Consider the following 14,335-nt stretch of genomic DNA (forward strand, 5'->3'; position numbering starts at 1 on the left):
GTCTCGTACTTAGGCGTATTCTTCACAGACATTAATATTAAATTAAATTGGTGAAAATTAACGAAGAATCTTCATTGGTCATCGATCATTTTGCAATGAAATGGGCTTTGTCAATGACACAGATCATAATAATTAGAGACCTGAAAATTCAAATTTGCAATAAATGTGAACATGGATTCAAAACCTACCTACAAATGCAAAATTACCTAATAAATGCTATTTCACAGCATAGCGGTGAACTATTTTATCAGAAATAACTTGCAATATCTTTCTTCTGCAGACAAATGTGATAATGTAACCAATTTTCAGTTACTGGTATTGCACATTGGTGAAGTCCAAGCCTGAAAGAAAATGTTCATAAGAATGTATTTTCAAAATGAAGAATATACGTATGAATGAAGTCAATGACTTATCAGTGGACTTTTCACCCTTTCAGACCTGAATTTTTTCTGGAGGCAGGAAAATGTTCCTTTGTGCTCAACATGATTTTTTATGCACGATTTATACAAGTATGTGCACTGGTTTTCATTACATGCTTTGAACATTTGGCTTCTTTTTATGGACTAACATAAATAAATATATTTATAATGCAATAATTACCATGCAAAATAACACTAATAATATTCAATTATACAGTAGAGTATAACTAACCAACAATTTCAGTTAATTCTGGCAGGATCATGTTGCTGCACACTGCTACATTCACTTGTTGATATTTTTACAGTGACACATGCTATAGAGGGGAGTAATTGTGCGTTATGAGAGGATTTACAAGTCATATATACAAGAGGCGTTTGAAAAGTCCGTGCAAGGTCAGAGAGATGGCACCACCGGCGCGTATCGAGGTCACGTTTAGTTAATAGCATCTTTGGAAAGAACGCACACCAAGTTTCAGCCATGTTGGTCTATTTCTTTGTGTTTGCCATTTGCATGAATCACGGAAGTCTAGTGATTGTCAAAAAATGGACGAAAAAGAATTTCGTGTGGTGATTAAACATTACTTTATGAAAGGAATAAAGCCTCAGGAGACTAAAGAGAAGCTTGATAAACATTACGGTGACTCTGCACCTTCGATTAGAACAGTTTATAAGTGGGTTCAAAATTTTCATAGTGGCCATATGGGCACAAGTGACGCTGAACGTTCTGGACGCCCTGTGGAGGTTACCACTCCAGAAATCATTGATAAAATCAATGATATGATGATGGATGACAGAAGAGTTAAAATGCACGAGATTGCTAGTGCTTTGGGCATCTCGAATGAATGTGTACATAATATTTCGCATAAATATTTGGACATGAGAGAGCTATCGGCAAGATGGGTTCTGCGATTGCTCAAAAACAGAATGTTGTGAAGTGTTGCAAGGATGGTTAGCAGCTGTTCAGGAAGAATCCCCATGACTTTAAGCATCATTTTGTCACTGTTGATGAAACATGGATACATTACTATACTCCAGAGATGAAAGAGCAATCTAAACAATGGGTTACCAAGGCAAAATCTGCACACAAAAAAATGCGAAGACCATTCCTTTGGCCTGAAAGGTTATAATGACTGTCTTTTGGGATTCGCAAAGAATAATTATCATTGACTATCTTGAAAAGAGTAAAACTATTACAGGTGCATAGTAAAACTATTACAGGTGCATATTATTCATCATCATTGGATCAAGCTGCAAGAAAAACCCCGGCGATTGGATCGCAAAAAAGTCTTTTTCCATCACGACAATGCACCAGCACACACCTCAGTAGTTGTGGTCACAAAATTAATGGAAATAGGATTCCAACTCTTTTCACATCCTACCTAGTCTCTTCGGACTACTACTTGTTCCCCAATTTGAAGAAATGATTGGCGGGACAAAGATAATATTCAAATGAGGAGATGATTGCAGCAACTAATAGCTATTTTGCAGACTGCACAATTCCTATTATTCGGAAGGGATCAACAAATCAGAACAGCATTGGACGAAGTGAGTAAGTTTAAAAGGAGACTATGTCAAAAAATAAAAAAGGTTTACCCCAAACACATAAGTAATTTTTATTTTTGCACCGACTTTTCGAACGCCCCACGTATGTATGGTACATGATGTTTCAGCCGAGGAAAAATATTTCTGTTGCAGCTAATATGCATTAAATACAAATGTACACAATTGTAGTCAGAGCATCTAAAAGGTGTAAGTGATGCTCTGTGGTGCACAACATTTGAATGATCTCTATTAGATACAAATCTGCATATGCCAACACAGCTGCCGGAAATAGTAGCTTAGAACAAATAAAAATGTATGTTTGGCTGCTTGATAAAGTTGGACACACTAATGTGGCAGCTTTAGCTGGGAAGGTTGTTTGAATTCAAGTAATTGTGCATTACCAGTTACCAACTATTTTGTGACTCTGCTTTACTTTGAGTTTCATGTTGCTTGTTGTTCCCTTTCTTGTTTTGAAGTGAGTCAAGAGACAATCCTGGTACATCATAAGGTTCAAGTTCAACTCTCACAACAGCTGAATGGATAGATGATCCCTATGACCACATCACAGTTAGAACAAATGTGTCGACTGGTTGCCCTGAGAGAGGGAGGTGGAGATTGTCCCTCTACTCCGTTCCACTCCTGTCCCAACAGATGGTCTATGTTGTCATTTGTTTATACTCTGAGCTGACTTCCATATTAATGTGCCCACACTAGCGACTACAAAACAAAAACTGGTCAGCGTGTTTCGACCACACAGAGTGTCTTCCCGTAATGGATGAATATAATTATTTTCGGTTCCATTTCTACTCTCAGTAAATCACTCATTTTATCTTCAGAACTGTCAAGTATGGGCCACACACCTACAAACACTGACAAAAGGACTCTGCAATATGCCGATAAGGGATTATATGTTACAGATTCGAGATCAATGTTCTGCAGATTTTTTACTTTCGAATAGGATGGGAAAGATAGATAACATTGTGAATCACTTTAAATCAGAGTAACCTTTTAAATTAGTATGTCTTATCATTTACAAAAGATGGAGAAAAACATTGGCACTAATTTCGCCTAAGATAGATGCTACATTTTCAAGTCCATAACAATTATGTAAGCAAGTATCACTATATGAATTTACGCAAGTACACTTTCCTTACCTGACTGACAGTGCCTATATGAGAACGCAGCCACTGAGGATCCAGGTGGCGGGTGTCCTCGCCGTCGAGCAGAATGCGTCCTCCATCGGGGTCGTAAAGCCGTAGCAACAGTGAAGCGATTGTGCTCTTGCCCGAGCCACTCGCCCCGACCAGTGCCGTGATCTGGCCGGCGGGCACTTTCAGGCTGAGCCCCCGGAACACGCCGGGACTCTCTCGACGCACCGGGTAGCAGAAATGGACATCCTCGAACACGATATTCCCGACTGGGGCTGCCACAGGAGTCAGACCACCTGGAATGAGATACTCTTGTTGTGAAACAATCATGAAGCTCACTACTTATATCAGTGTTCACTTAACAATAAAGTCCTCCTATGATGCCACATCGAGCAGACACAATTATTTGTTTCCACTTTTATCCAAACATGTTTAGGCTCTTGTTGGACTGTCATCAGTGGGTTTGTTTTATTTACTATGAAGAGTATGTTACACTGAGAAGCAAACATATGTAGGTCGGACCACGGTTCACAGTTGTCATTTTAACTGTAACAGGGTGTATGTACGGAGGGGAGAGGGGGGGGGGGGGAGGGAGAGCATATATATAAAAAAAGTATTTCCCAGTTAAAAATACACTTTTCCTCAAGTGAAAATTCACTTTTTCCTGGGTGAAAGTACATTTTTCCATGTTAAGTGACAATATACTTTCCCTTGATGCTAGTAAAACTTATCAATCTTTTGAATAGTGAGTCTTATATATCGGAACAGAAATTCCCATTACTTTAGGAAATGAAACCCAGCAGGAGACAACATGTTTTGTAAAGATCCTTAATGCGTGCAACATTTACGGTGCATATTTTCATATTACAAACATATAAACACAAATTTCACCAAATACAACATGATACCTTCCGAAGCACTGAAATTTCGATTGCGACATGCTTTTGTTAGATTATTATAGCTCGTCATGAGATCTCGCCAGCCAATGACAGCAGATATCCAGAGCCATAGAGCATGTGATATAGTTAGCCATTAGCAACATTACTGGTAAGTAACCCGAACACACAAATGAGAAAAGTTAATGGTTTAAATTAATTTGAATACATATAGCTACAAAAGAAGCTGAGCTTTCACATATAATATTGATCAATATGAAAAAATAACAGAAATATGACAAATTAACCTTCAAACTTGGTCTTTTTTAAGCTTGTGTTATCCTTTAAGATGTGAAACACGGATGTGCCAGTAAAATTTTAAGTAATGGCACAAATGGCTGAGCTTTTGGGCTCGAAATTTTTCTAAGTGCCTGGTCCTCAGGGTTAAATTTTGAATGACAGTCTAATGCTCTATGATTTAAGAAATTCATCCCACATTCTCATATGTAACATAATTCATCTTGCTTGAAAGGAAATTTGCTTTTAAAGTAAAGCTTCTCAAACCACCATTCGCTATATTTTCCCACCACCTGTTTGAAATGTAAACAGTTATGATGTCACAATCTTCAAAATGAGGCACACAAGAAAGATGCATACAAAGCAGTTTTTGTTATGAAGTATTGCACTGTCTGTGACACATTTTGTCGGCAGCAGACAGTTGTGTGCACACTGTGTTTTGTTGTTGTATGTGGTGCACTTTCTCTGCAACTGAAAATTCATTTCGATGTTATTCTCTTGTTTATGTTTTATTGTTGCAGTATTATTGTGCTGTAGTGTGCTAAAATAAAATGCTTTGTTAGAGTGTCGGTTGTTGCCGGTCAAAATTACAAAAATTTAACTGAAAACTAAAACAATGAAAAATTCCTGAAGTTCTAAAAGTTCCCGCATTTTGCAAATTTGCTAGCATATGTTGCATTCTTTCACCAAATTCTGTCATATGGCATAATCTTCTGCGATACTGTAGCTTAGGTGGAAAAAAGTGTTTATTCTACAGAAGTGTGCAGCAAGAATGTTGTGTAAAATTTTTAATGAACTTTTTGTCAAATACATTTCAGGAGCCTAGGGGTACCAATACACACAGTGTGTTTGTTTTAATTGGAGACAACTAAATATCTTGAAGATGACTCATTGTTTCAAATTAGTTTTCTAAGGGAAAGTTAATATTTGTAAAGCAGACATCTGTAGATGTCTGCCTGTGCTGAATCTGCCAACCTCCTAACCATCCCATCGGCATGGATGCACACACTCTTTTATAGCTTATCTGGATTCTACACCAAAAAATACGTACGGTTTACTCAAACCATTGTTTTCGCTCATGGTACATGGCGCTGTAATAGACACACGTCAAGTGTGCTTGTTTTTGCAATTAACAACAACTGATGCATTTGATTCTACATTTAATTTATGATGTAAATGTAAACCTTTGTGTTCTAATGGTTGATGCTGATGTCCAAACATTACTTAAGTGTTGCAAATGTGATTGTACAATACTGTAGAATGTGTATAAGATGGAGTCCGATTTTGTCGGTATATTGACAGCTAACAGTTGTTAAAATGCTTTGTTTTGGACAGATGGATAAAGATTTTTAGAAATAACTGCAACCACTCTTTCAGAATATAGAGTATGTAGGAGTTGTTGCCTGCGACAAAGTTTGTGTCGTGTTATGTGACCAACATACAGTATCTGGAAAACATAAGCTACGTTTTCCAATGTGATTTGTGCAGCAGGATGAAACTGATGAATAATATTAACTCTGATCCACAACTCCCACAGTGTTGCAATCAATCATCAAAAACTGTGAAACATCTGACAATGTGTCACTTGGTGACTTTAAGATGGGTGTGGTATAGTAAAAACTGAACCATCATAAAAGGTGACTGGATGCAGTTATTTCTCGAAAAGGTTTAAAAATTTATATGTGAAAGTAAAATTACTCAAAAGAAAATTTTTTTGGTAGTGAAAACTGATGTGTAAACTGCAATTACGAAGATAAGAAAGCAGTTCAACCACAAAAATAAGTAGAAAACAACAACATACTTTGTGACTGGCCACTAAAATAGGTACTTTGTTAAAGGATATCATGATGTACATCACGAGTTGTACTTCAAAATTATTTACTTGCCAGACTGGCATTTGGTCATACAGCCTATCACGAGTTGCATATACTGTGCATATCTTCACCAACCGACGTGTCTGCCAAGTATAAACACAACAATCTGTGAACCGCAGAGATCAACAACATTTTTTACCAGCATACAGATTTTATATTAGGGATACATATCAATTAATGTAGACGTGCACGGCGTATGCCACTGATGATGGACTATATGCCTGAATAATGGTATGGCAAATAAATACTTTTCAAGAGCAAGTGGTATCATTAAGGTGTCCTTTATCAAGTATATGCAAGCAATAGAGACCCACAATACAAGATTGTTTGTTTTAAATAATTTTTTCAAGTAAGTGTCAGTATGTTGTCAATGAAAGTGCTTAGAACATTTATACTTGTGGAATGACAGGTCTAGATGCTATTTCATTACAAGGAAAGTTTGTGTATGCTGTGTGAACAAGACACGGCCAGGACAAAAGCACCACAGGCACAAAGATGCGAGCTGGTGCCAGTACTATAGAGACTTATCACTTGCACGAGTTCTAGCAACACCACGGGTGGCGCTGAGGATGAAGATATCGACTTCGCCTCGGCCAATTGCCGGATGAGTACAATCCGCCAATGACCAGAAGATAAGGGACAGAAGCCTTTTGCACTTAGCCATTGGCAGTCTTTTTGTGTTATATTACAAGCAAATGTTGCAGACTTCAATATTCAACTAGTCACAAAGATAAGTAAACATTTTAACTCATTTGTGTGACTTTTTGTTACTAATTTTTTACAGTGTTGTAGAACCTTTGTTCTCCTACCTTGTTACCAGACCCTGGGGCACAGCTTTGTAATAGTGGCAGGGAGAAAATGTCTTAGCAGTGTACTGCACCAGAAGCCATTTCACGAACACAAAAACTCGGCTTACCTTAACACCTGTGGCAACTTGGCCTCCACAGCAGTAGCAATGAGGTCATTACAAAACTGGCGACGAGGGTTTACAAAAGTGTATACACCACTTTAGGTATCATGTTCCTTGTATACCAGCAATTGTAGAAGCTCAAAAAGTAAAATGGAAATATCTTAACTCCCAAATTAAAATAAAACATTAAATAATCCAGTTTAAGGTGCGAGGACTGAAGCATGACTATACAATGTACACGCTTCTAGATGACACCATCTTCATTGCTGGTCGTGACTAGTAGCCATCTTAATAAATTGGTGAGGGAAAGTACGGCTGGAATGTAAATAATTTAAGAAGTAACAGTAACTACCCACCGAAGAATAGAGATGCTGAGTTACTGAATGGTACATAAACAAGAGAGAGAATTTTGCTACCTTTCAGACAAATCCTTTTCCAGAGGTATGAATTGCTGTGCACGAATTACACTATAGTGGGCACAACTACAAACCAGCTCTCCCGCAAAAGGATCAATCACCATCAAATGCTAGCCAAAAGTAGAGTCTACCATCCAGTACAGAACACCCTGCCGAACACGGCAGCTCAGTTTTGACAGTCGCTCCTGAGACTGTGCCATCTAGATCCTTCCCAGCAACCTCAGCTTCAGTGAACTGTGCTGATGGGAGTTTTCCTCACAGCACATCCTTTGATCCTGTAATCTTTGTGACCTGAATCACTGTTAGCCTTCTGCTCCACATCATCCTCCACTTCCACCCCAGGACTCTAACTTCACTCATCATGCACCCACACTCCTTGCCCACAATCTCCCCTTCCTCTGTTCTATCTGTCCCACCCAATACACTCATTCACATCACTGCGCACTCCCCACGTCTGTTTCCAGTAATCACTCACTGGTGCCTCACTCCTATCCTGTGTGCCAGCTGCTTCTCCCTCCCAGTTTTCAACCACCCTTCCCCAACCTTCTTACCTCACCCACAGTCTCTCTCTTTGCTTTGCATTCGACATTGCCACCCAATGATACGTCTAGACCTAGCTGGTTATCATCAGCCTAACCCCTGCATTCAGGCTGGTTCCTGCAGTATCTGGCTCAGCCAAACAGGGCCTCCCTGTAACCAGCCAGAGGGCGCAGAAGATAATGACACGGTCACTACAGACTGGTATCTCTTGATGCATCTGCAGCAACTTCGGTAGCCGACAGGAAAACTGTAACCTTCTGCTGCGTGAGTATTCTTGCCCGGGTGGGGCCGGCTAGAGCAGGTTTCGTCTTTGCCTGCCAGAGACTGATGTACTATCACCGTTTGGACACCACCTCTGATTGGACACTGTCTTCACCACTCGCACAACTGGATTCTCGTGACTCGTACTCTGAGCCTCGGTGTTCAGCTTAGTGGATAAGTCGTGCTGCTCCGGAGATAGAACATTGAATACAGGCTTTGTTCTGAAGACAGACCACTGACCGGCCAAGAGAATGTAATCTATGTCCTCAAGAATCTATTTTCACTTCATTGAAGAACAGTTGTTTGTGATGAACTTTTCCTTCAAGTTACTAAGAATTTATGGGGAATGTTTATTTTCTTTTGTTGTACTGCATCAGAAACAGCGGTCTGTGTGTTCAAAGTTTCCTTGTTCAAATAAATGAAGTATAATTACATCTACCTGTCACATTATGTAAGAACTGTGAGAAGTACTTCAGCCCCTCTCCATCTCCCTCACTACTCCCCTCCAATCCACCTAACCCTTATTTCCAAGCAAGCTGCAGAGCTACAATTTTGGCACAGTGTATTCAGCTGGTACAATGGAGCAGAAGTAATTGTGTGCATATGTATGCACATTTTTACAAGGTGTTGATAAATTAGTGGAGTGACCGTCTATAAATAAATGAAGGGACGTGTTTCACAGCAAAGCATTACGAAAATTCAGTATGAATGTGGCTCCAAAAATCCTTCATCCGTGAGCTACGAAAGGAATTATGAGGGCAGTCTGAAAAGTTCTAAGCACGATAGCAAAAATGACAATTCGTGCTTTCAAAGAATTTTTATTTTCTAATGCAATCTCCTCTAATATCAATACATTTCATTCAGCAGTGTTACAATGACATTATCAGAAGTGCTTCAGAGTACCATTCTACAGCCACAATGCTTCTTCATTTGATGAAAAGAGTTGGCTAGTGAGGAACTACTTCAGTTTTGAGAACAGGTGGAAGTCCAAGGGAGCCAAATCTGGGGAATAGGTGGATGTTCCAGCCCTTCATAGTGCAAATTCCTTTTGTGGTTAGGTGATAGTCCTGGTGGAAGGTGATTTTTTTTCCTTTACTAAGCCGGGTCTGTTTACACGAATGCTTGTGTCCAGTTTTGTTGGAAGCTGAGAGAAGTATCTCTGGTTATGGTTTTACCTTTTTCAAGATAGTCAGTCAATGAATTTCCTTTCTCATCCCAAAATACCAATGCCACAATCTTTCTCACTAATGGCATCATTTTTGCCTTCTTTGAAACTCAAGAATCAGCTTCTCTCCACTGTATTGCTTGGATACAGATGATACTGCAGAATCTGTGTTTCATCCACTGTCACGTATTGACGCAAAAAGTTACTTCTGTTTTTCTTAAAATGCACCAAACACTTTTTGGAAAGTGTCGTGCAAATACACTTGTGATACGCAGTGAGCACACGCGGCATGCATCTTCCACTGAGCTTTCTCACATTCAGTTCCTGGTGCGAGATGCGACCGACATGTTCCTGTGATATTCCTAGAGCATTATCAATTTGAAGCACCTTTATACACGAATTTTCCAAAATTATATCATGCACTTTGTCACTGATTTCTGGTGTGCTTGCCCATTTTGGGTGTTCTTCATGTGGATCATCTCGGATGCTTTCACGGTCACATTTAAACTCGGCCGCCCATTTCTTCGTGGTGAAAATTGAAGGTGAGAAGTCACCATATGCATTTACAATCTGCAAATTAATTTCGGTTGGTGTCAAATCTTGTTTTACAAAGAATTTAATCACTGCACGATAGTTGTTTTTTCCCATTTTCAACACCACATGCACAACAACTGTTTCAAAGAATTGCCTACAGCCAGCTGTTGCCTGGAATGACTTGAAATGTTACACGGTGTCTACAAACACTTGTACCAACTTAAGGGGGAAAAAAATCACGTGAATAGTGCTGTGGCCTCTAGGTGATGAAGAGAACTATTTGAAGACCTATGTACCTGTAGTCACCCCTCATTAGATGTACATTTTTACTTACATTCATCTTTACAGATGGTCTTGGAAACTGTTTTTGGTTTATCTGATTGTCTTTACGCATGTGGGAGAGGGGGGTGGTTATGATTTACGACCTCTGTGTAGTGTCAGTGTACAGAATAATAAAGCTAGAACACACCATTTATTTGTATGTCATTTAGAAACAGGCTGAATCATATCATGAAACTCTAATAGTTATGCAGTTCATGATATAATCGAATAAAAAACAAACTCAACCCATCTAAAATTATTTTAAAAAATAGCTATTCATTAAATAATTATTAAACTTAAGTTCTAGTCATCTCTTCCATCTTTATCTGAAAAAGTTGCATGCACGCACGCACGCACACACTCATTTTTCTTAGTAACTGGTAACATTGTACAGCTAAGTGCACCTCTAACTGGGATTGCAGGCTGCCTGTCGACTATCTCCCAGAGCCGTGTGCTGGCACCGAGGCCACGGCTGAGCTCAGAGTAGAAGCTCGTGAGGCCCCCAAGAGAGATGGCCGTGTAGGCAGCATACAGCAGAAATGCCGACAGCTCGCCGACAGAGAGGGCACTCTGGCCGACCATCACCCCTCCGTAGTACAGCACGGAGAGAATAATCACGTTGCCGGAAAGTCCAGTCTGCACAGCAGAAGAAAAAAAGAAAACCGTACAAACCACCTGCACATCTACAAATGAGCTACGTTCAGACTGTTAACATTAACTTCAAAGCAGATAGTTAACAGAAGTCTTTTCAAGCATAGGCTGTTGTTTTATTTTGAATTTTATTTAGGAGTTCACTAGTTCATCTCCTTAGGCATTATCTAGCTGCATCACAATAAAAGCTGTTGAGCTTACAATATGAACACAGTTTGCCCACAAAGTAATGTTTCTAAGCCCATAAAAACTAATTTACTGATCAGACCAGTCCAATGGGTCGAAATTCTTCAAAATAGGACCCTCCTGCATTCAATACATTTTTGCCAATGAGATTTCCAAGTGTTACAGGCATCATGGAAGGCTTGGAATGGAATGTCCTTTAGGGCACACGCAAATCCAGTATCCACACTGCCGATCGTCGTGCAACGGTATCCTTTCCAGGTTATCTCGAGCCAGGAAAACAAAGAGTCTGTGGGAGTAAGGTTGGGACTGTCGAGGGTCTGGGGGATTGTTGCCAACCCATTTTTGATCGATAATCACCCACTGAGAAGGCGGGGTGACTGGTCACACTGCCTAGGTGCCTTCCAGGGTCGTGCAATGAGTGGTCTGACACATCTGAGTCTTTTTTCAGTCTTTTGAATGTTTCCAGAGACTGAACTATTAGTTTAACACTCATTCTATGGTCTATGTTCAAAAGTTCATGCTCACTAGTCACACTATTTTCACATTTTGACTTTGAAGGGCATCCAGTATAAGTTTTAGCAGACCACCAAACATGGATTCATGTAGGGACATATCCCAACTCTCTGGGAGTTGGAGAAAACTGGTGTTGGCTGCAATGAGGAGATAACAACGCCTATCAATTAGCCTAGGAGGGCAGACTGCAATCCTACCAAAAAGAGTGTGACATTACTCTCTGGATAAACCTCATATATTCCACATATCAGTGTGGAGGGAAAAGCAACATCTGATGTCATCCCTAGAGCGAATTTCACACAAACCTAGTCAATACAAACCCAACTATTGCAAGTGCGAAGTCCATATGTAAAAGAAGAAAAAGTGCTGTTGAATACATCGACATGCATCCTGTTTGATTTTAAGACACTGACCTAATCATGTGTGTTTTCACTTTGATAGTTACAAACTTTTTTATGCAATTTCGATCATTTTGCATTCCACAGTTGATGCACATTAATTTTAACAAAAACCATGACAGCTGTATTTAAGGAACGTTTCTTTTGCCACAACTGGTTTCATTCTAATGATCATCATCAGGTGATGTGTAGACATTAGGTTGAAAGCTATGGGAACACATACATAATAAATGATATGCAACTCGCACTGAAAATTTGCCAACAGTCTTCTTAACTAATTCTGTCAGAATTATCATTAGTCATTAAGTCTAACAGTCTTATATAAAGTTAAAGGGAAATTGCGGAATGTGATAATCCACACAGCTGCCTGGAACAAGCACAGCAAGCAGTATGTGCAGGAAACACAATGTGCTGTGTATGGTAGACTGTCCAGGAAAGGCTACTTAAAGAAACTGGTAAACTCATAAACATCCTACTCAGCATCATCACATGACATGTATCAAGGTCTGTACCTATTTTCGGAAAATTCTTTGAATCACTGTATGGTGTCTTTTACACTTGAATGCCAGCCTCATAATTAATGTAATTATCTTTATTTGAAATTGTTATGATATCTTACAATCGATATATTGCACTTGACAAAGTTATCTTAAATATAGCAGTGGTTTTAGTTAACATTTTTTGGTGTGTTATGTATGGTGCCACAAAGACGAAATTTGCAAAAGGGTTGCACCTTCTCCACTTTACATGTGGATTTCACATCTGGGATAGATGTACACGTACTTAATATGGATGTGTGAAACTTATTTGCTAATTATTAAACAATGGAATGTCCAGGATGGAATGTAACAATATCATGAAAAGGAAAGTTAACATCATAAAGCGTAGATGCCGAGTTGCAGACAGGCACAACAAAAAGACTGTCACAATGCTTTCGGCCAGTAAGACCTTCGTCAACAATAAAACGAGACGACTAACACACACACACACACACACACACACACACACACACACACACACACACACACAGAGAGAGAGAGAGAGAGAGAGAGAGAGAGAGAGAGAGAGAGAGAGAGAGAGAGAGAGAGAGACTGACTTAAATGATAAGTGCAACAATAATTATAAGTTAAAGAAAGGTAATTTTTAATTACAAATGCTGGCAGCAATGGACATGACAGAAAGGGGGAGGAGGATGGAGGGGAACTATAGTCCAATGCCATCCTTAACACAAATTTCAATTCTCATCTTCAGCCCATTTCCCCGGGAAGAGCATTGGACGTGGGTAATTCGCCAGCAGTGATAGCCACGATGTTACCGGGTGTAGTGTATAGCACATCTGCCTAATAAGCAGGAGACCTGGGTTCAAGTCCTAGCCATGGCATAAATTTTAATTCATTGCTTCAGTTTTGATCTTTATTGGAGATAAAGTTGAAACTCATCTGTCGCCATGAAAATATAATTCCATCAGATCGATGGATTCCCAGCAAGAGTCTCCATATGAAGAGAGATCATACAAGGGTAAGTCAATTATTATCTGCAAAGTAGTAATAAAATTTTATTTTAATCAAATAGGAAACTTAAAAGAACATCATTTTTGACATAGTCTCCTTGCATTTCAAAGCACTTGGTCCACCGTTGTACAAGCTTCCTGATGCCCTCATAAAAGAAGGTTTTCAGTTGAGCGTGAGCAAGGAATGCACTGCTGCTTTCACTGCTTCATCCAAGGCAAATCAATGACCCCTTAATGCCCGTTTGAGTGGACCAAACAGGTGACAGTCAGAAGTTGCAAGATCAGGACTATATGGAGGATGATCCAGTATTTCAAATTTGAGTTTCTGGAGCGTTTCAGCAGTGTGGGCAGTAGTATGCTGACAGGCATTGTCAAGCAAAAACTCAACATCTTTTGACAGCAATCCTTGGCGTTTGCTTCGAATTTCAGGCCTTAGCCTGGCAGTAAGCATCTCACTGTAACGTGCACTGTTAAGCCCCTTTCTCAATAATGTTCCAGTACTGAACCATGTGCGTCCCAAAAAACTGTAAGCATTAGTTTTCCTGTGGACGGTTGGGTCTTGAACTTTTTCTTGCACAGCAAATTTGGATGTTTCCATTCCATACTCTGCCTTTTACTCTACGGCTTGTAATGATGGATCCATGTTTCATCACCAGTAATGATCCTGTCTAAGAAGTTGTCCCATTTGTTACCATAGCGATCTACATGTTTTTTGCAGATGTCTAAGAGTGTTTGTTTACACAACTATGTGAGTAGTTTTGGGACCCATCTTACA

The 14,335-nt window shown here is 39.5% G+C and overlaps 1 protein-coding gene across 1 annotated transcript in view; it reads right to left on the reverse strand.

Annotated features, from left to right (window-relative positions):
* LOC126292308 (ATP-binding cassette sub-family B member 10, mitochondrial-like) overlaps window positions 1-14,335 on the reverse strand; it is a 96,505-nt gene that overhangs the window by 22,102 nt on the left and 60,068 nt on the right. Inside the window, exons 6-7 of the mRNA XM_049986240.1 lie at window positions 10,707-10,938; window positions 3,116-3,405 (exon numbers count right to left, since the gene is read on the reverse strand). Of these exons, the coding sequence (XP_049842197.1) occupies window positions 3,116-3,405; window positions 10,707-10,938 (522 nt within the window). The remainder of the gene's footprint in view (window positions 1-3,115; window positions 3,406-10,706; window positions 10,939-14,335) is intronic.

The sequence above is a fragment of the Schistocerca gregaria genome, chromosome 9 (assembly GCF_023897955.1).
Source record: "Schistocerca gregaria isolate iqSchGreg1 chromosome 9, iqSchGreg1.2, whole genome shotgun sequence".
NCBI lineage: Eukaryota > Metazoa > Arthropoda > Insecta > Orthoptera > Acrididae > Schistocerca > Schistocerca gregaria.